Raw genomic sequence first — 23197 nt, 5'->3', positions numbered from 1 at the left:
ACCAGAGCAAAGGGGACAAGTCTTGAGTAACTTCATTTACTCCTCTGCCTCAGAGGTTTGTTAGCGAGTTCAGAGGTAAATCCATAGTGCTCCTCATTGTCTAAAAGAACAGTTGTTATAATGTGGGGTCTAGAAGATGGAGTGTAAAGCAACACTGAACATGGATGAGAGAGAAGGGAAGGATTTTTCAGGGCTCTGACAAAAATGTCGCTAACTTTTGGTGGGGTGTGGTGATCCCTGATCTGAGAATATAATGATTAATAATCCAAACCTATACAATAGCTAAAAGAACACATGACATGTTTTAGGCTTTGTTTTAATCAAAGGATTTTCATGCTTTACCAATCTTTTGATTATGGGAATTTATTGTAAAACTGTATCCTTTTTTATGCAATAAGTAAAAGATTTTAAGAGGAACTTACCTCCCTTTTTTTAGCTTCATTTGTACTGTACTTTGGAAAGAGGTAGGAAAAAATATTCCCACAGCAACAGGCAACATGTACCAGAGGACCCTCCTTTCCTAAACTCAAACCTGATGCTACAGCCAAGACTAAAGTGATGGTTTTTATCATCAAGGTCCATTTGCCCAAGTAACCTCGGATGATGAAGCCACTCAAAATAGTTTTAATCTAGAAAGAAAAAATACTCCATGTTAGACTTCATTTTTCTTAGAACACATGCTACTTTTATGTTTATAAGCTATTATCTATAATTTTAGAATCACAACTTAAAAATTACTTGATTGGAAAGACTTTTACCTGCTGAACTTTAAAACAGGTTAAACTTTTGAGTGCTATTTGCACTCTGTTTGCCAGAAGCATATCATTCACATTGCATACAGTACAGTTACACTATACTTTAAGGAGATAGATCTATACCTAATTCAGCAAAATATAACAACTCTATTCATTATACTGAACAGAAAATAAACCTGCAGTAAATTACAAGATTGCATTACATAAAGAGTTTTGTAATATGACCTGACAAATGCAGATCATAAAATTCCTGCAACAGAAAAACTCACTGTGAAAACTTAAACTCAGAGATATCAGTTAATTATTTACAGATGTTTTAATTATAATAGACTGTTTTTGCCAATGTCACCCGTCCCTATATTCTCCCCTATGTTTTATTCTAACTGCACACGATATCTAAGAGCAATGGCTTGATATACTGATGAGGAAGACCAGTTGTTTTCACTAGAAAAGAGTTTATATTTTTCTAATATGTTACTTTGCCTAATAATTGCTTTGTCATCATACCTGAAAAAAATCTATATTGTCTATTCATCACAGTAAAGAAGAATACATACATGACTGAGCACTGCAAAATATTCTGGTCAGTAGTGCACATAAAGTAAAGGTTTGTAGAGTAAATTTAGACTGATTTGGAATTTGGCTTTTGGACTTCAGATCCCTACATATTTGAGGAAATACAGAACACTTAGAAACAAACAAGTACAAATTCTCTTAGAATTACTAGAAGGGTCATGCTACTGACCAATTTTTATAATTTTGAAGTTAGAAAATGGCAAAGAATAGTTGTAAAAATAACAAGATTTCACTATTTTTGACCAAACATTTTTACCTTATGAAATGACTTTATATCAGTTTATTTTACTAAAGAAGATTATGGCCATGCAACAAAAAAGATGAACTACTGCATCAAAGGACGTCATACTGTGACAATTAATTACTGTACTATCATTGCTAAACTGACAAATGGAAAAAAAACAATCACTCTTGAGAGGTTTTCAAAAGAAACCAAAGGTTTCCTGTAAATCTAGGCCAAACAGAAACTGATGGCAAAACCTGAGAATTCAAGCAATATTCTGAAACCTTTAATATCTATTTCAGTAGTGCTTAATAATGTCAATATTATTTCAATTTTAATTCTTATATTAACATAATGCATCATAGATACAGTATTCATTCTTGGCTTCCCCTTTGCCCAGAATGATAAGGCAACAAGACCTTTTATATTAGCCTTGAACTTCCATTATGATACAAAGTCTTCAGACCCTACCTCTGGAATCCCAGAGCCGCAGGCATAGGGAGCAAACACTTTCACCAGAGAAACTGCTAGGAAGGCAAAGCTCAAGGCCCAGAAAATGTACATGATGTAGTTCATAATGTATGAACCTGGACCCTAAAAGTAAACAAAAAAACAATATAATTTGATTAACGTATAGACTAAATGTGTTAGACATTTTTAAACAAAAATAATCTGGAAATATTCTTGCTGCAAAAAAACTCTTACATATATATTCCCACACTAACAAAAGCAAAATGTTACTATGGCAAGCAAATATTAGTTTTGTTTGAAACACCCTGAAGTCATTACATTAAGTAAACTGCAGTAAAACCTGAGCTATACAAGTTTTTGTAAGAGGTATATTGCTAGAAAAGATCAATAAAACCAACTCATTTTTAGCTTTATTAATACAAGTCTTATTTTTGGTTATTTTCAATAAAAAGAAAATACTGCTAAAAATTTAGCTTATATAAGCACAATCAGAAATACAAATTCTCATGCTCTCATTTAAAAGATGAGCCTTTTATTTCTTTATTAAGAGACATCTATTGTGCTTATCACTATAGTATCTGAGCAGTTCACAAGTATTAATTAAGCATCATAATTCCCCTGTCAGTTGATTAACTATTATCCCAATTTTACTGATAAGGAAAATGAGACAGAGGGAGGTTGAGACCTTGATCCTGTAGGCGGCTCTGCACAGGAAGACCCCGCTACGCTCATGTGCAGCCCCACTGAAGAATACTTGCATAGAGTAGCTTGCAGGATCAGGGCATTTGGCCCTGTTTAGACTAAAGAGATTTTGCTGGGATAGCTAGGTCAGCAAAAGTCACCTAGTGCAGATACAGTTATACTGACATAAAAGTGATTTTGCTAATATAACTTATTCTGGTTTGGTGAGTGAAATACCCTGTACTGGCAAAAGCACTTTTATGCCAGTATAACTACACTGGGGCTTTTGTAAGCACTACGCTGCAAAATAAATAAATAAAATAAATAACTACTTTACCCAACACACCCATGTCAGCAAAACTTCAGTGTAGATCTGCCCTACATGATTTGCCAAAGCTTACACAGAAAGATTGTGACAGAACCAATAAAAGAACCCACATCTCCAGATTCTCAGTTTAGTGCCTTACCTTAAGACCACCCACCCTTTCTCCCTGTCTCTTAATCCTCACCAAAACAACTAAATAAGGCCTTCACTAAAGGGTTATACTTACCTCTGCTTGACCAATTATTAGTTCCGCCCATGTTTTCCACTGTGGACATTTGTCTCTCTCTTCAAATGTTGTTTCATTTGATCCCCAACAACACTGTTCATGGTTAAACCACAAAGCACTAAGGCAAATGCCTTCCTTTAAGTCAGTCATCCAATCAGCAGCAATGTCTATCAACCCTGCCAATGCCCCTATTGAACAAACAGTTATGTATTAGCTTCTGGAAATTTTAAAAATTCAAGAAAAACAGTGACATCCATTGACATACCCTAAAAGAACAGGCAAACAAAGTAACAGAAATGAGGGAAAATATAGAAAATTTGCTGTCAAATATAGTTAACTGAGTTTGTGTACAGATCCAGTTTGCAACGAGGATAAGCTAACTTTTGCTCTAGAACAGTGGTTCCAAACTTTTTTGATCACGCACCCCTATTAGTAAATAATTTTTGAGCACGCACCCCCTGTCGCACTAGCTCTACTATTTTTGCCAAAGCAAAAAACCAGCCAACCAAAAAACCCCATGCTTCTCCTGCCGCGCACCCCCAAGGATCCTCTTGCACTCCCCCGGGGGGCGCGCACCCCACTTTGGAGACCACTGCTCTAGAATTCAGTATCAGATAAATTACAAATACTCAAATTAAACAAATAATTTCCGATTATTTAAGGCACAGTTTTTCAACAGTCCAAAAAATTAAAGATGTAAAGAGACAGAAGGGACTGATGTATTTTTCTGATCGAATATTTTATCCTGTGAACTGAAGCATTTTGTATCTCAACTGAATCATAACAGCAAACACAAACAGCAGTAACATAATTTATTCTTATCTTACCAAAAATATAATTAAAACACAAATGATACACCAAATAAAGCAAAATATTTCAAAACACACTACTTGAAATAATCAACATAAAAAAACAGCCTGATCCTGTGATGCGCTTGTACCCACAATTCCCACTGAAGTTAATGAGAGATATAGATAGTCAGCACCTCTCAAGCTCAAGCCTTTAGAGACAGGAGTCTTTGTTGCGAATGCAAGCTGAAAACTCGAGTCAAAACAAGCTCTTGAAAAACAGGCATTATTTAGTTTCAGGAAACTGCTTAAAAGAGAGTGTTAAAATGGCAATTTTACAAAAGAAGGATGGCTTCTCATGTTAGCAGTTAGAAGTTGCAGAGGAACCCAACAGTTCACTGATCTCCCATAACAAAACTATTTTATTTTAAAAAATGCATACATTTCACAACTGGAAGTGGAAAAGAGCTTCATCCAGTGTCTCTAGAGACAAACAGACCCACATGGGTAAAACTGTTTTAGGGAAATACTAGTAATATTTACTAGCCCTCGGGTCGTAATGAAGTCAACTGCAAAACTTTCATTGACTTCAACAGGGCCAGATTTGATCCTATACGAAGATTCAAAAACATAAAATCAGTAAACATGGTTGGAATAAAACTGCACACTGGTTGTTCAGGATGAGAGGATGGAAATTTGTGAGATGTAGGTGGCAGAAGAAGGTAGCTGAGATTGAGAAGAGGAACTGATAAGAAGCACAGACGGAGTGCAGAATGCTTAAACTTTTAATTTGCTTGCTTTTTTAAGATTTGTGTTGGTGAGATATCCAGTTTAGCAATTTTAATCATAGCTTCAAGTTTTTTGTACAGATAATGACTTCATTTAGACTTTGTGGCATTTTTCACCCAAAAGATCCCAAATGCTTTATACTAATTATACATACACATTTCATCTATACATACACGGGTACATATATACATGCATATGCGTATACACACATTATATATAATGAAGATACACTCATTTACATGTGATTATGCACACATACATGGTGATTATAGACATACTTTGACCACCTCATCTGCACTCTGCACACTAATTCAACCCTCCTGGGATTTATTCTAGTATTTATGTAAAGCTTGTTTTGGATAATTGGGTATGATGAAGGTCATGGCTTCACATTCATAAGAACTACAGTTTTTTCAGATTATGCTAATAAAAGCCTAATAAGTCCCATAGCATCTAAAGGTGACGATACATGGTCAGGAGAACCTTAGTTGTGTGTCTTATCCTAAAAATATTTGAAAAACAAAAGATGAAATTGAGGCCAAAGGACAACGGAGTTTACTTGTTACAGCTAACATCTTGCATTAGGAACTTAGATTTCATTCATGGACATCAATCAGAAATGTTAGTTAGACTAGTCACAACTGAATGCAGCTCATGGCCTATGAGAGTGTATCTGTCAAAACTGGAAAGTTCTAATGACTTCTCATTGATCTATCTGAAATGTGCTGATGGACTCAATCATGTTCCTAGTGAGACATGCATCCACAGCAGAAATCCCACCATCATAGGGTAAATCTACACAGCAAAAAAAGTAATTAAAACCCACTGGCAGCAAGTCTCAGAGCCCAGGTCATTTGACTAGGGTTCACGCTGTGGGGCTAAAAATAGCAGTGTAGATGTTCAGGCTTGGGCTGGAGACTGAAACCCGGTGAGGGTCTTGGAGCAACCTGAGTGGGAATGTCTACACTGCTGTTTTTAGCCATGCAGTGCAAGCCCCATGAGTCCACATCACTTGACTCAGCTATAAGGCTCAGTGTGTAGGTGAACCCATTGTGAATACTGACACTTTGTTGGGAATCTCAAGGAAGGAAGCTAGACCGGAATGGACAGGAATAATGAACTACCACATCACCCCAAAAAAGTACGGCTCTTCTAGGCCAGGACTGAGGTACATAGTTCACTGTGAGGGAAGTTTCACCCTGGATGAAATCCTGAACCCACCGAAATCAATGACAAAAGCCCCACTGACTTCACACAACAGGAAGTTCTGGGCCCAGTGGACTAAAAAGGTCTCTTAGGGTATGTCTACACTACGAAATTAGGTCGAATTTATATGTTGTTTTTTTAGAAATCGTTTTTACACAGTCGATTGTGTGTCCCCCCCCCACACACACAAAATGCTCTCAGTGCATTAAGTCAGCAGACTGCGTCCACAGTACCGAGGCTAGCGTTGACTTCAGGAGCGTTGCACTGTGGGTAGCTATCCCACAGTTCCCGCAGTCTCTGCTGCCCATTGGAATTTTGGGTTGAGATCCCAATGCCTGATGGGGCAAAAACAGTGTCGCAGGTGGTTCTGGGTACATATCGTCAAGCCCCCCCCCTTTCTCTCCCCCTCTGTGAAAGCAACGGCAGACAATCGTTTTGCGCCTTTTTTCCTGGGTTACCTGAGCAAGCGCCATACCATGGCAAGCATGGAGCCTGCTCAGCTCACCGTATGTCTCCTGGGTGCTGGCAGATGTGGGACTGCATTGCTACACAGCAGCAGCTCATTGCCTTTTGGCAGCACACGGTGCATTACGATTGGTAGCCATCATCATCGTACTCCTGGGTGCTCTTTTAGCTGACCTCGGTGAGGTTGGTCAGGGGCGCCTGGGCAGACATGGGAGTGACTCAGCCAGGTCATTCCCATCTTCTGCTGAGCACCCAGGAGATGATGATGGCTAGCGGTCGTACTGCACCATCTGCTGCCAGCCTAAGATGTAAAAGATAGATAGATGGATCAAAACAAGAAATTGACCCGATTTGTTTTGTGAAATCAACGGCCTGCTAAACCCAGGGTTTTGAGTTTAATCCTTGAGGGGGCCATTTTGTGTGACAGTTGTTTGTGTTTCTCCTTGATGCAAAGCCACCCCTTTTATTGATTTTAATTCCCTGTAAGCCATGTCGTCAGTCGCCCCTCCTTCTATCAGAGCAACGACAGACAATTGTTTTGCGCAAAACCAGGCGAGGAGGTGAGGGCAGCACGGTGACGAGAGGGACATGGTCATAGACTTCTCACAAAGTACGGGCTGGGCAATGTGCCCCGGCAATGTGCACATCATGCTGATGAGCTCTGCAAAAACGCTGGCCAAACAGGAAATGAAATTCAAAAGTTCGCGGGCCTTTTCCTGTCTACCTGGCCAGTGCATCTGAGTTGAGAGCGCTGTCCAGAGCTGTCACAATGGAGCACTCTGGGATAGCTCCCAGAGGCCAATACCGTTGAATTGCATCCACACTACCCCAAATTTGACCCGCCAAGGCCGATTTCAGCGCTAATCCCTTTGTCCGAGGTGGAGTAAAGAAATCGATTTAAAGAGCCCTTTAAGTCAAAAAAGGGCTTCGTTGAGTGGACAGGTCCAGGGTTAAATGGAGGAAACGCGGCTAAATTCGACCTAAAGTCATACTGTAGACCAGGCCTTAATCTCTCAAAGCCTATCATTCTGGAACTTTTCAAAAGGATATTACTCACTTGATTTTTAACCTTGCTCCCCTAAAATGAGATTACACTATTAGCCTGATCCTGTTCTAGTGTTATATGAAAATAATTTTCCCCTCATTTATGCATTTACAATAATGGGGTTTTGGACAGATATCAGAACAATATAATGGTAATTGTTAGTAGAGGTACACATAAAAACACATGTACTATGGAAACTCAGGAATGATCAGAAAAGATTGGCAAAGTTATGAAATTGTATTCTATTGTCTTTACCTGATGCCAAACCAGTTAGTGTGACTACTAGCCATCCTGACCATGCATCATACAAACTTTTTGTCATCTCCCAGGCTGATTCTTTCTTCTTGCTGTTAATCTGCAAATAGAAATCATCATGTCTGTATCATTTTCTTCCCCTGTTCTTGTGGAATTTTCACAGTGCAAAAAGAGTGAGAAAAAATGTGTTATAAACAGAAAATACAATTGTAAAAGCACAAAAATATAAAAGCCCTAAAATTATTTTGACTATATTTTTAAACAGATTTCAAATTAACAAGATTCCTTTAAAATAAAAGAAACAGCATACATTTTGGCACACTCATAATAGACATTCAAAGTATCCTTTAAATGTCTCTATAAACTAGTCTTTTACAGGTTCCTCCCCCCGCCTTCTAAGCACCATGGGTACAAAGGCTTACACAATTTACAGTAGCTATATACATTCCACTGTTGTTCAGTGACTATAAACTCACTGCTCTAGCTTCTCAAATCCCTACCACTGAATCTGAAGAAACAACTTTTAGTTATCAATATTAGTTTCAATCCTCTAGACCAACTACTATTGTGAGATCATCTTGCCTGCAGTTGAGCATGTCTGGCACTCCATCAAATGGCACGTACTAGCCAGTACATCTTCAGGAACAAGATGAAGTTGTGTTAACTATCACTTATTTACAACTCAGTTATGGAAGAAAGAATTATTTAAAAATCAAAAATGCTCCACAGAAACAGATAACCCCCATGCAACTCACACAATTAGATTGCACACATGTTCTCAGATCCATTGCAAAGTTATGGTTTGGTTGTTTTTTGTTTTTTTTTAAAGTAATGTAGGATTTGCAGAAACAGACTGTGTAGACTGATCTGATCTATCTTGTTTCCAAAACCAACAAATACGTAGCGCTTCAGAGAAAGGACTAGACGACCGTTCAGTGTTGAACATAGAAGGAATTTCTTCCTGACTCCTGAAAGCACGCAGTTTAGCAGACTGATGTTTAAAATTACCTTTAGTTTTTAACAGTTTCTTTAGATCAGTTTAAAAAAAAAATTTAATATCTTCAAAATGCTCCCTCCCCTCCCTCCAGGTACATTAATGGGGGTCTCCCAAAAGCATAGCAATTACCTTTAAAACAGCTTATTTCTTTTAGAGGATACAGTTTTTGCTTATTTAGAATAAAATTATACCTCAGATAAATGGCAGTATCAAATATGTCACTGAGTAATGGCCACTGCGAACCCAAATCATGAAAGCATCTGTAACCAAAAAACTTAAGTCCCAGAGCTTACATAAGTGCTTATGTGCTTTCCTGATGAGGCGCCTGAAGGATTAAGATTTCCAGAAGAGCCCCGTATGAAAAGAGAAAAGATAGGTTTGTGGGATGGGGCAGATTTGGAAGAGGGAAATGGGAGAGAGACTTTCCATTTAAACTAAGGCCTGGTCTACGCAATTTTTATATTGATAACTATTTTGGTTAAGTGTATGGGTTTTTTTAATCGAAATAAGTATCAGTACAACTCCTAGTGTGGATGTAGTTATACTAGTACCTTAGGGTATGTTTCTACTGCGAAATTAGGTTGATTTTATAGAAGTCAATTTTTAGAAATAATTTTATACAGTTAATTGCGCATTAAGTCGGCGGAGTGCATCCTCACTACCGCGGCTAGCATCGATGTACGGAGAGGTGCACTGTGGGTAACTATGCCACAGTTCCCGCAGTCTCCACCGCCCATTGGAATTCTGGGTTAAGCTCCCAATGCCTGATGGGGCAAAAACATTGTCGCAGATGGTTTTGGGTACATGTCGTCAGCTGCCCCTCCCTCCATGAAAACAGCGGCTAACAATTGTTTCACGCCAGACACCAGGGCAATTAGAAGAGAACAGCAAGGCACGCTGCACATCAGAGAGGCTTTAAAAACCAGTTTCATGACTGGCCAGGCTTTTGTGTGACAGTTGTGTTTCTCCTTGATGCAATCCCCCACCCCTTTGTTGATTTTAAATTCTCTGTAAGCCAACCACCCTCCCCCCTTCGAAATAAAGTAACTATTGTTTTGAAACCATGCATTCTTTCTTTATTAATTTAATAAAAAAAAAAAGATCATGGACAAGGTAGCCCAGGTGGGGTGGGAGAGGAGGGAAGGATAAGGCCACATTGCTTATTGTGTTTGAATGACAGCCTTCTGTTGCTTGGGTCATCCTCTCCAGTGGAGTGGCTGGGTGCCTGGAGCCTCTCCCCCAGCATTCTTGGGCGTCTGGGTGAGGCGGCTATGGAAAATGGGGAGGAGTGTAGGCAATTATACAGTGGATGGAGCGGGGGTCTGTGCTCTTGTTGGCTTTCTTGCAGCTCCAACAGATGCTTAATCATGTCCGTTTGCTCCCCCATTAGCCTCAGCATCGCGTCGTGCCTCTGCTCTTTGGACTCACTTAATTCTTTCCTGGCCTCTGCCACTGAATGCCTCCATGCATTAAGCTGTGCCCTATCAGTGCGGGAGGACTCCATGAGCTTGGAAAACATGTCATCGCGAGTGCGTTATTTTTGCCTTCTAATCTGCGATAACCTCAGGGACGGAGATGATAGGGGGATCATAGAAACATTCTACGCTCTATGATTCTGGGGGGACTGTATAGTCACCTGTGCTGCTGAGTTCGCCACGCTAACCAAAGAGGAAATGAAATCCAAAAGTTCCCGGGATTTTCCTTTGTCCCTAGCTAGTGGATCGGAGTTCAAAGTGGTGTCCAGAGCGGTCACAATGGAGCACTCTGGGATAGCTCCCAGAGGCCAATACCATCGATTCGCGTCCGCACTAACCCAAATTCGACCCAGCAAATTCGATTTTGGTGCTACTCCCCTCGCCGGGGAGGAGTACAGAAGTCAATTTTAAGAGCTCTTTAGATCGACGGAACGGGGTTCATAGACTCTCAGGATTGGAAGGGACCTCAGGAGGTCATCTACTCCAACCCCCTGCTCAAAGCAGGATCAAACCCAACTAAATCATCTCAGCCAGGGCTTTGTCAAGCCTGACCTTAAAAAACCTCTAAGGAAGGAGATTTCACCACCTCCCTAGGTAACCCATTCCAGTTCTTCACCACCCTACTAGTGAAAAAGTTTTTCCTAATGTCCAACCTAAACCTCCCCCTCTGCAATTTGAGACCATTACTCCTTGTTCTGTCATCTTCTACCACTGAGAACAGTCTAGATCCATCCTCTTTGGAACCACCTTTCAGGTAGCTGAAAGCAGCTATCAAATCCCCCCTCATTCTTCTCTTCTGCAGGCTAAACAATCCCAGTTCCCTCAGCCTCTCCTCATAAGTCATGTGCTCCAGCCCCCTAATAATTTTTGTTGCACTCCACTGGACTCTCTCCAATTTATCCACATCCTTCTTGTAGTGTGGGGCCCAAAACTGGACACAGTACTCCAAATGAGGCCTCACCAGTGCTGAATAGAGGGGAATGATCACATCCCTCGATCTGCTGGAAATGCCCCTACTGATACAACCCAAAATGCCATTAGCCTTCTTGGCAACAAGGGCACACTGTTGACTCATATTCAGCTTTTCGTCCACCGTACCCCCTAGGTCCTTTTCTGCAGAACTGCTGCCCAGCCATTCGGTCCCTAGTCTGTAGCAGTGGTTGTGTGGACGCATTCATTTTTAAATTGACCTAACGCGACTGAATTCGACCTAACCCCGTAGTGTAGACCAGGCCTTATACAAGTATAGTTTATTTCCCTTAGTGTATGGGAAGGAGCTATACTAGTATAAAAGTGTATACTGGTACAAATGCTTCCACATTTGGAGGCTGAAGGGGGGGTTGTTGTGGACATGGCCTCTGTTTTCACTGCCTTAAATTACTGTTTGCCTTCCTAAGATATAATGCTATCACAGAAATATGATATCTTATTGACTGAGACTCCAATCCAGCAACACACGTAAGCACATGGATGAGCTTTAAGCATGTGACTGAAGCCAATGGAATTATTCACGTTTAAAGTTATGCACATGGTTATGTGTTGCTGGATCAGATCTTAATCCCAATACACAACATTAAGTAAATTTCAATTTTGTTATTGATCTCAAGTACCCGTCTGTGCCTTTCTCTGTCTTTGCACTTCTCTCGCACCCAGTCAATGGTGTGGAAGTCATCGTATGTTCCAACTCCAGGAATGGGCTCATCCAAGAGGTCCAGTAAGTGTGTTGAACTATTAATGCTTCCTCCATTTGTCATTGTATAATGAGTTCCTGTGGCAGAGAAAGGATGAGAAATTATTACAGTCTGCAATAGAATAATTGTCAGTGTAAACCTTTCCCTGTAAGTGCTTTAATTATCAAAAATTTGTGTATAGACAATCTCCATTTGGGAAATTTCTACATATTAAGGTTTTTGATTGGGGGGAGAAGGGGTGTTGTTTTTCCCCCCCAAATCACCATCTTTCTAGACATTTTTTTCAAATTAGAAGCTTGTTCAAATATGTTAGTGTAAAAGACTAAGGAAACAGAAAATAATCAATAACTCCATCAATAATCCAACTGGTTTATCATTCTAATGTATTTGTACTGCAACAGCACCCAAGGTGCAAGCTCCAAATCAGGCCTCACTGTGCTAGGAACAGTATGAACACACAGCACGAGACAGTGTCTGTGCCAAAAGCACTATACTTGGCTTTACCCAAAAGACCACAAAAGTTTATTATTTTAAATGTGCACATTATACATCACTATTTTAAGCACGTTAAAAAAAATAAAATAAAAGGACAGCTGTTTGGAATACCTGTATTCATTGAATTTTCTCCTCTGAAGGGCTTTGCTTAGGCCCATGGCTGTTGCTGTCAGTATTTTAATTCTGGTGTTCAGCTGCAATCTGAATTTCAGCATTGCTGACTTAATATTTCCATTGGTTAAATATTCATCAACACAGTCTGCAAGCTACTTGATTACTCTTTGTGTGGGTTCTTGAGCAAGTTCGGTAGCACATTGTGAAAAATGAGTAGCTCTCACTATTGTTTTACTACACCATAATGCACTAAATTTAGGAAAACTTGGCTGTAAAAAACAAAAATCACAAAAACTGGCAGAGGTGACGCATGTTGTCTAAAACTACTTTTAACTCACTGTTGAAACTAACTAGATTTCAAGTTGATGATGTCCCTTTAAGATTACCACTATTTCTTGCCTACATCCTTGATTACAAATGTCTCATAGCCGCTGGTTATTGTAAAACAAGCATAAGCAGTGATAAAAGTGATTAAAACTGAGAGCTGACCTAGCAGCTATATAGCAACACAGGACCCAGAAAGCAGTGTATCCAAGTCTGAGTGCCCCGTGCCCAGTCCTTACTCCCCAGTCAGGCAGAGGCTGGAAGTGCTGTATGAAAAGCAAGTTTTGTACCACTGTTTCACTACACTCCTTTTTACCTGACACATTCGGCAGCATCAGCATTCTCCCAAGATAGATGCTTCCAATGAATAGGTTGAAGGAGCACAAAAGGAGAGTGGAAGAAATAAATCAACTTTTTCTCAAACACATAACACTGACTATATAAGGGAATAGCAATCACAGCAGCAATTATTTTTTTACTCTCGACCCGTGAATTATGTTTTGCATAATTTGCACAATCTTAATGTGGAGATTGAACATAGGATCCGTTGTGCCAGTGTATCCTTTGGAAAAGTTGCTCTGTCGTGTCTTTAGAAATCAGCAAATGGAAACTAAGATCCTAGTCTATAATGCAGTAGTCAGCCCTGCTCTTCTTTATGTGCGAGATATGGGTGACATACTGAAGACATCTTAAGTGTCTGGAGTGGTACCAACCTCGCTGCCTTAGGAAGATTCTCTGCATCAGGTGGGAAGACCACTGCACCAATGCCAGTGTTCTCTCTGCAGCTAACATCATCAGTGTTGAGGCAAAGATTATGAAACATCAACTTCACTGGGCTGGTCACTGAGTGTGGATGGCTGATACTTGTCTTCTGAAACAAGTCCTCTTTTCTCAACTTAGTCATGGTAAGAGGACTCATGGGGGACATAGGAAACACTACAATGGCACCCTGAAAGTCTATCTTAAGAAGGGAGGCATTGACCCCACAATTTGGGAAGAGCTGGCTTGCAACAGACTGCAATGCAGTCTGCAAAACAGACTGTTTTGAAGAGGATCACCTTGCTCAAGGGGCTGCGAAATGACAAGAGGAAGAAGGAAAGGGTACAGCATCCCAGCCAGCAGTTGTGCTTTCTTTAAGCAACCACCTGTCACATACGTGGAAAAACCTGTAAAATACTACTTGGATGCCTCAGTCATTTTAAGTCTCATCAATGACCACATGGCTTTTGTGAAAGAAAATGCAAGCCAGAGCCAGCAGAACAGGTGCAGAAAGCAGTTCAAGACTAGCCTAGCCAGGGCCACTCCTCTCCCCTCTCTCTCTAGACCCAAAACTATGTAAGGAAACCCCACCATTGGGGGCATTAGAACCTATGTGGAGTTACTCTTCCCCCATTGTCACATGACGTTTGAGAAACAAGCTAAAGGAGGAGCTGGTCAAAGATAGAGGGCTTCTCCGCACTTGAAAGTTACTTTGGATTGAGTTTTTTTGGGATAAACTGCCTTGCCTCCACACAAGAGATTTTTTCCTCAAATTATCTGTCATTTCATTTCATATTACAGTGAAAGCTATGTTATCTGGCACATTACCAACCGGAAAGCTCTAGAAACCAGCATTACTGATATCTCCCAATATAAATCTTCAATAGGGTTGCCAGGTCTGGTTGTCCCTGCTGCTCCTAGGCGGAGGAACAGCCACGGAGAGCTCCGTGTGCTGCCCCCGCTCCGAGCGCTGGCTCTGCAGCTCCCACTGGCTTTGGTTCCTGGCCAATGGGAACTGCGGGGACAGCGCCTAGAGGTGGAGGCAGCACACAGAAACACCTGGCCATGCCTCTGACTAGGAGCCGAGGGACATGTTGCTGCTTGTGGGGAGCTGCCCAAGGTGAGCACTGCCCGGAGCTGGCACCCCAAAACCCTTCCCGTGTCCCAACCCCCAGCTCTGAGCCCCCTCCCACACCCAAACTCACTCCCTCCATTGGTAAAGTATAACTCTTAGTTAACCAAAATTTTTGACTAACCAGCACCCCCCCATTTCTCCAACATGCCAGACAAAGCTTTTACTGTAATTAATCCACTTTAGAAGCAGATTTACTCTAATATGGAATGAGTTGCCCCACAATAAGTTTTGTGTGACCGCATCCCCATTTTGAACTAATTGTTTTGCTTCTGGCAGTCCTCCCACTGCTATCCCACACTGCACTGCTGCACTCCTGGGCTGCAGTGTCTGTTTACTTATGTGCCCTCGTGCTCTAATTCTCTAGGGTCATCTTGACTGGATGTCATCTCCCTGATTAAACGCTGGTGTACAGCCAGATGTACCCCCTTGCAATTCCAGTTCATGGTGAGTTCACAAACCCAGAGTTACATCCCGATTATAGAAACCATGCTCCGTGTACAGATATGCACTTCCTTAGCCTTTGGGAAGGGAAGCAGGTTCAGTCCCATCGAAGAGCAGTCCCCAGAATGCCAAGAGGCACGAGAGGATATCAAATCAAAGGCAGAAGAGAGGGCACTCCTGGGGGCAGTACAGTACCACCAACAAATGAAAGCCATTCTGGCAGTTATAAAAATTCCAAACACAGTAACAAGATCTTGGGAAGATACGCACCTATGAGGAGCTAGACTGAATTCTCACAAGGGAGGCCAGCACTGAATCCTGGCATGTTCTGCACAGCACCAAATAAACCCAAAGTAGCTGAACAGCACTGTGAATAGGTGGGGGTTGCCCTGGATAGCGAGGATCTCATCAACTTGAAAAGCTCAGGAGCAGGCCCAGCACTGGAAACCAGGGAGAGCCCCGAACCCAGAAAGAAAACAAATCTGACAATGCTAGGGAGGGGACCTCTCCCTTTAAGTACTGTGTTTTATAGGCGGATTTAAGCACTGTGTTCTCGGTACTATCATGGTGCCACCAAGTTGGGCAGATATGAGCTAGGAGCTTCTCTCCACCTGCTTGGCTTTTATCTGCCCACCCTTCCCCAGCGTGCAAAAAATATAACATCATGCCAGAGAATTTAAGCTCGAAAGTGTTTATTTCTCTGAAACATTAAATCCCCCAAACATGTGCCCCACTATCACCACCTTCCTGTGCTGCTTAATGCTCCCTCTCGCTCCTAGTCAATTATCCTGTCCCTGCTCAAGATGGCCACACTGTGGAGGTGGGTTAAAAAGAATCCAACATATTGCATGGCAGGCACGTTTACTGTAGTATCAGATACAGAGTAAGAAAAACAGTAAGAAAAGTACTTTAAAATCACAATGTGTGAGCTTTTAGCTACCTTTACATTTTATGAGGTAAATTGGGCAACAGACAAATTTCAAAATATATAGGACTGTAAGACATTCATGGTTATTTTTAAATCACACTCTCAGCATTGTTAATCCCTTGGGTTCAGAACAATTATTCACGGCAGGCCAGGGCAAGCCCATGAGAATGGAATTCCAAATCTGAAGAAAAAGCAACATTTTATCATTGCTGGCATGGAGGCTAGAATTGGTACAGTAGCTACTGTGCTATTTCTCAGCCCCTCTGGCACCTGATAGTCCTGTCCATGGGGATGACAATTTATTATCAGTGGCTGAATGCCTGACAAATCTTTTGGGGATGAGAAAGAGGACACAAGAGGGCACGTTTAGTGGCCTTGTGGCTGCATCCCAGAGAAGAGAGAAGAATACGGAAAGTGGAAGGATGGTTTCCTTCAACAGGATACCAAGAAGAGAGAGAAGATGCTCTCACAGATTCTGGTGATGATGAACAGGCAGACGGCTCTCCTGGAGAAAATGGTGACACTATGTTCACAGCCATCACGCTCACCTAACCATGTCCTGCAGCCCCTTGAAAACACTGTATATGCTGGAAGTACTTTATCCCTTCCCCAACTACAACTATCCCTTTCCTCACTGCAGATCCCAAGACAAAGAGAATAGTGGAAATTCCTACAATTATATTGCTTGTCATGCCACATCCCAAGACATGGAGAACTGTTTCTACCCCACCTACATGTTTGTGACCTCATCAGCACAAACGTGTGCATTCAGCGCTTGCGTGTCTTGCCACAATTCCATTGGTTTTAAATTTGACCTGTGCAAAGATCAGTAAAATTCTTTATTTACAACTCAGTTGAAAGATGTAATAAAATCCTTGCACAAAGCATAATTAAAGGAGCAATAAAACCTAGCCTTAAAGTAGGAACACAATGCATCCTTGAGCTTGTGTCCCTGACCAATTTTAATCTTTAGCAGAGGCAGTCAATTTGGCTGTTCAGAAAGTCTCTCAACCTTTGCCTCCCACCCACCTATGAGGCTCTCTCCCTTTCTCTCATAAATGTGCAAAACGCAGCAAGCACCTATCACATGAGGCAGCTATTCCTCAGCAGCCTCCAGTCATGAGGTACCCCCACCTTCTCTGCAGTCTTCCAAATGTACACACCATTGTCATTCTGCAGCTAATTAAACAGGTCTTTTCTCCTAACCAAGTGTCAGTAAAAGGCTTCATATGTCAGGGAAGCAGAGGATAAGATGAGTCTCCAGAATGACAATAGAAATCACAACACAACACAATTAATGTCCACAGTGGTCCTGGGAGCAAAAGTTCTATTTCTCATTGCAGAAAACAGGCTTGAGTATCTAAAGATACTGGTACCACAGTCCTTTCCAAACCACCCCACATCAATATTAATGAACCATGGTGACCAGCCAGAAGCACCATAGAGAAATACCTCTTTCTGCTGATGAACACTGAGGCCTGGTATAGGGGGCAAAGATAGGCACATGGGTCGCACCAATGCAATTTGGGAACCCCAACAATAAAAACCCCTCAATAACCTCCTGTCAATTACCAAGCTTTATGATCAGGAGCAGCGGCACCCTCTTGACAGAAGCACAAACCTCCATGACAAAAGCCCTGACAACTGATCTACCAAAACCTACATAAGAGCTCCCCTCAACAGGGTGAAGCACATGGCAATCACTGCCTAGGAGGTTAACACACCTGATTGCTAACAATCAGGTGTGTTAACCTCCTAGGCAGTGATTGCCATGTGCTTCACCCTGTTGAGGGGAGCTCTTATGTAGGTTTTCTGTCCTTGCAACTCCACGATGAGCTCTGCACAGCAGGCTGTTTTATAATTCTTCTCATGTTGTATTTCCATTAGACCATTTTTAATGCTTATTTTCTCACTTCTCCATGAATATCTCCCCCAGGGTTAAATAATAATAATTGGAGATATACCAATCTCCTAGAACTGGAAGGGACCTTGAAAGGTCATCAAGTCCAGCCCCCTGTTTCATTCCCTCCTCAGGAGCTCAACCATCATCCTCTGTTGTTCTTTCACAGCTCAGTAGAGTTAAAAATTGCCATCACGAGGTTTGGAAAGCATCCGTGGACCATTTCTAGATTATGGAAATAGCTGACATTTTAAAAAAAAATAACCTAATAAGTTTTAACTTATGGGATAAGCCCTCAGTGGAGGAAACTTGTGGGCTCCTGCCCATGAATACCAGGGTGTGAAGGCTTCAAGGGAACTGCTGTTCAGTGGGTTTTTTTTGTTTGTTGGGGGGGGAGGAGGGGAGGACAGGACGTGGCAGGTTCCTGCCCTCACATTCCATGACATGAAATCCCACAGAAGGCACCAATGCATTCTGTTTAAATTGATTTACAAGTCTGAGCCGGAGGGGGGGGGGGGGGGGGAAGTTTGCACACATTTCAGTAAATATTATTTTAAGCAGAAGAAAGTATTTTTATAACATACTTGCCACTCCCAATTGCCACACCACAAGCATTGCAACACTCCTTCCTTGCTATACTCTTTCTTGGCTCAGATAACAACGGTGAGCAGAGGGAGGCTAACACCTAGGACACATGCAGTATTCTCTTTATAATTAATCAATGGAAACTATCAATTTGTCTAGGTGTTTGTAACATTACCCATCACTGTTGTATCTGAGCATATACACAAAAAATATCACTTATGTGCATCACTTACAGGTACTGAAAGATACCCCTCTTATTACCCAATGAGGTTCAGTAAAAAACTACAGACAAAACTTAAGGCTGGTGGTCTATACAGGAAAGTTAGGTGGACCCAGCAACTTCACTCATGGGTGTGAAAAATTCATAATCCTGGGAGACATAACCCAACCTAAGCTCCAACATAGACAGCACTAGCTCGACTAAAGAATTCTTCTGTTGACCTAGCTACTGCCTCTTGGAAAGCTGGATTTACTACAGTGACAGATTTACCACACAGTGGAAGAAGCCCCTGTAGTAAGTGTCCATGCTACAGCGGCACAGCTGTAGAAACAGAAATCACAATTTATGCAAACTGGATGCAGCACTCAAACTGTCAATGCATCTCTCAGCTGGACAAAGTTAGGACACATCAATACCTGTCACAGGCTCAGTCAGACAGGAATGATACTAAAAATGTTTAGCACTTATATATTCACAGATCTCCAAACTTTCAAGAAGTGGATGTGTTGTATCCATTTAGAGATGGGGAAACTAAAGGATGGACAATGTCACACAGTGAGTCAATGGTAGAGCAAGGAAAAGACCCCAGGTCTCCTAAGGAAAAGTCCAGTTACTGGACACACTAGCTTTTCTAGTAAGAACATGCTTTAAGAGTCTACCATGCTACAGTTATCACTGCTCAGACATCCCTATTTTCCAGGGACAATCTCTAATGGGAGTACTCTGCCTGCAAAATGGCTAGTTATTACTGTTCCAGTTGTTAGCATTGGATGGCCAACAATGCTAGCCCTCTCCTAGTGAAAAAGGAAAATATTTCAACTGCGTGACTCGCTGGCCACTGAAAATCAAGCTAATAAGTCTACACTGGAGGCAGGGATTAGCCCTCCCTAACATCATCATCAAAACCTGCTGAGTGCTAAAATCAGAAAGAAGAGGGGCTTTTCAGAGGCAGTATACTAACCCCAGGCCTTGCTTCACCTTTGTGTCCCTTGTCAGCAAGTGACAGAGGGGGTCTCCTGAAGTACAGTGCACATGGTTCCAGGTCATTTAAAGTAGAAACAAAGTCCACAAGAAATAGCTATACATTTATGCCCATACATATATGTGTATTTCTATATCAATCCAACAAGATAGCGTTAAGCTTCTGATTAAAGCAGACAAAATTTTATTTAAATTGTTGTCTGTCTTCTGTCAAAGAAATAGCAGTAATGAAGCACTTAAAAACAATATCTTTGTGGTATGTACACAGGTTGTCATTCTACTTGAGAAAGAGTACCTAGTAAGCCTGATACACTGGGACAAAGCTTGGAGAACAGGAAAAGCCAGAAGTACACATTTACACAACGGTGTGTGACAAACACCCACCCACACCAGAACAAAACAAAAACAAAAAACCTAGAGTTAATTTTTTTTCCCAAGGGCAGTAGGACTAAAAAGAGGGGTAAATGGCAGCATAACAAACCAAAAGCCTTTTGGAGAATCACATCCTCTGCCTGTAAGACTGCATGCAACTATATACCCAGAGGCTGTGCCTTCCATTTACCTCCAGTGAGTCCATACAACCTACTACTATGGGGTGCCTGGAGATGAACATGAGTAGGTGAGAAAAGAAGGGGTCAATACTGGAAAGGTTAGTCAAAAACAAAACAAAACAACAAACAACAACAAACAACATGGTAGAGCACAAAAATGTAAACCAAGATTATTCAATATTTGATATTTAGGTGAGGGAAAACACTCACGTATTGTCTTTTTGATGCAACAGAAAATAATTGTTTTATTTTTCAAACATGAGTGAAATGTTTATCTGAAGGGTAAATACATGATTAGGAAGGAAATAACTTAATACTATTCATCTAGTTCTTGCACTGTGCTCGGCACCTCACACACATATATGAGAAGCCATATATGGGTCACCAGTCTGAAGAGTTTATGGTCTACATAGACAAAATGCAGACTATGGATTGGGGGAAACAAAGAAAGATGTAAATAGTATGGAGAAGATTTCACAGATTCATATATTCCAAGGCCAGAAAGGACCAGTGTGATCATCTATTCTTCCCTCCAATATAACACTATCCATAGAACTTCCCCAGAATAATTCCTACAGCATAAATGTTTTAAATGTCAGCGATGGGGAACCCACCGTGACCAGGTTTCAAAGCGTCACATGCCACATACATATAGCCTACTACACAGTACGTATTTATGTACTGTCTTGCAGGGCCAAAGGCAGGACCCAACAGAGGAGATCTACAAGTGAGCTTATGGCAGTCATGACATTTGACTACATGTCCAGGCCAGATATACGTTCTGAGTTCGGGGATACCTATTATAAATGCTAAACATAAAACATTACCAATCATACAGGCAAAGCAGCCAGATAGACTATAACTAAATACTAAAAGAACTCTGGCTAATGGAGTCTGTCAATTGGCAAAGTCAAATTTGATGAACTTATAGCATAAGAGCGTCACCCCCATTTTGGATTCTGGCAAAGGAGGGGACATGTTGGGGCAGAGGCCAAGGCCATAGCACACAGTGCTTGGGGCCAGAGGGCAGCCCAAGAAAACTGACCATTCAAAATCTAAGCCAGACTAGTCCCCCAAGATCTGTAAATTATGCTGGAGACTTCTTCAGTCACAGCCCCTCCCCACTCATCCTGGCTCTGAATTTGCCATTTCATCCATGGTCAGCCTAAACAACGCTTTTTATGACTCTTCTTCCATTATAGATAAAATCATCCAGGGACAAATTATAGCTTTGGATGGGTGTGTGCACACATCTCCTACACACATGAATATGGAAAGTCACAATGTGGCCTTAAAGCTCTGTGGTAGCTAGCTTCCAGCCCACCCACCCCGCACCAGACATTAGATGTGCCTATAATCCAGAGCCCCATGCAAGGGTAGAGCCTAGCACACACAAGTAGATCTTATTCTGTTCTCAGGTTTTGTACATATGTCTGAAGAATGTGACTCAAGTTCTTCTTAGGCCTGGTCTACACTAGGACTTTAATTCGAATTTAGCAGCGTTAATTCGAATTAACCGCGCACCCGTCCACACCAGGAAGCCATTTAATTCGACCTAGAGGGCTCTTTAGTTCGAATTCGGTACTCCACCCCGACGAGGGGAGTAGCGCTAAATTCGACATGGCCATGTCGAATTAGGCTAGGTGTGGATGCAAATCGAACTTAGTAGCTCCGGGAGCTATCCCACAGTGCACCACTGTGTTGACGCTCTGGACAGCAGTCCGAGCTCAGATGTTCTGATCAGCTATACAGGAAAAGCACCGGGAAAATCTGAATTCCTTTTCCTGTCTGGCCAGTTTGAATCTCAATTCCTGGTTGGACATCGTGGTGAGCTCAGCAGCACTGGCAGCGATGTAGAGCTCTCCAGCAGAGGAGTCCATGCAATCTCAGAGTAGAAAGAGGGCCCCAGCATGGACTGACCGGGAAGTCTTGGATCTGATTGCTGTGTGGGGCGATGAGTCTGTGCTTTCGGAGCTGCGCTCCAAAAAACGGAATGCAAAGACCTACGAGAAGGTCTCCAAAGCCATGGCACTCAGAGGATATAGCCGGGATGCAACGCAGTGCCGCGTGAAAATCAAGGACCTGAGACAAGGCTACCAAAAAATCAAAGCGGCAAACGGACGCTCCGGAGCCCAGCCCCAGACATGCCGCTTCTACGAGGCACTGCATGCCATTCTTGGTGGGTCTGCCACCACTGCCCCACCAGTGACCGTGGACTCTGAGGATGGGATAGTGTCGACGGGCAGTTCCTCGGCGATGTTCGCCGATGGGGAAGATGAGGAAGGGTTTGTGGAGGACGAGGCAGGCGACAGCGCTTACAATACTGCTTTCCCTGACGGCCAGGATCTCTTCATCACCCTCACAGAGATCCCCTACCAACCCTCCCCGGCCGTTAACCCGGACTCTGAATCAGGGGAAGGATCAGTCGGTAAGTGCTATAAACATGTAAACATTTATTTTTTAAAAAACAGGAATAAAAACTATATGAAAAGAAGGTCAATGCATATAGGGATCAAACAGAAATCCTCTTGGGACAGTTCCACGAAGCTCTCATAGAGGTACTCGAAAAGCCTCCGCAGGAGGTTCCTGGGGAGAGGTGCCTTATTGGGTGCTCCGTGGAAGCACACTCTTCCGCGCCAGGCCATCCTGAGGTATAGTGGGAGCATTGCTTCGACCAGCATGGCAGCATAGGGCCCTGGTCTGTGCAGGGATTCACGCAGCATGCGCTCTCTGTTTCTCCTGGTGACCCGCCTCAGGGTGATCTCGCTCGGCGACTGCTGCATCTAATTAGGGGAA

The 23197-nt window shown here is 42.1% G+C and overlaps 1 protein-coding gene across 11 annotated transcripts in view; it reads right to left on the bottom strand.

Moving 5' to 3' along the window:
- The window catches only part of CLCN3 (chloride voltage-gated channel 3), a 117768-nt gene that overhangs the window by 27173 nt on the left and 67398 nt on the right, over positions 1-23197 (bottom strand). For 10 of the 11 annotated variants that reach the window (XM_039542332.1, XM_039542334.1, XM_039542331.1 and 7 more), the window contains 5 exons: positions 11888-12045; positions 7806-7905; positions 3258-3445; positions 2026-2148; positions 423-629 (listed from right to left, as the gene is read on the bottom strand). In XM_039542332.1, coding sequence (XP_039398266.1) covers positions 423-629; positions 2026-2148; positions 3258-3445; positions 7806-7905; positions 11888-12045 — 776 coding nt within the window. The remainder of the gene's footprint in view (positions 1-422; positions 630-2025; positions 2149-3257; positions 3446-7805; positions 7906-11887; positions 12046-23197) is intronic. The other variant, XM_039542341.1, reaches the window with a different exon arrangement.

Source organism: Mauremys reevesii, linkage group 5 (genome assembly GCF_016161935.1).
Source record: "Mauremys reevesii isolate NIE-2019 linkage group 5, ASM1616193v1, whole genome shotgun sequence".
Taxonomy (NCBI): Eukaryota; Metazoa; Chordata; order Testudines; family Geoemydidae; genus Mauremys; species Mauremys reevesii.
Note: the sequence above shows the minus strand (reverse complement) of the source record. Positions and strands in the feature narration are given on the sequence as shown.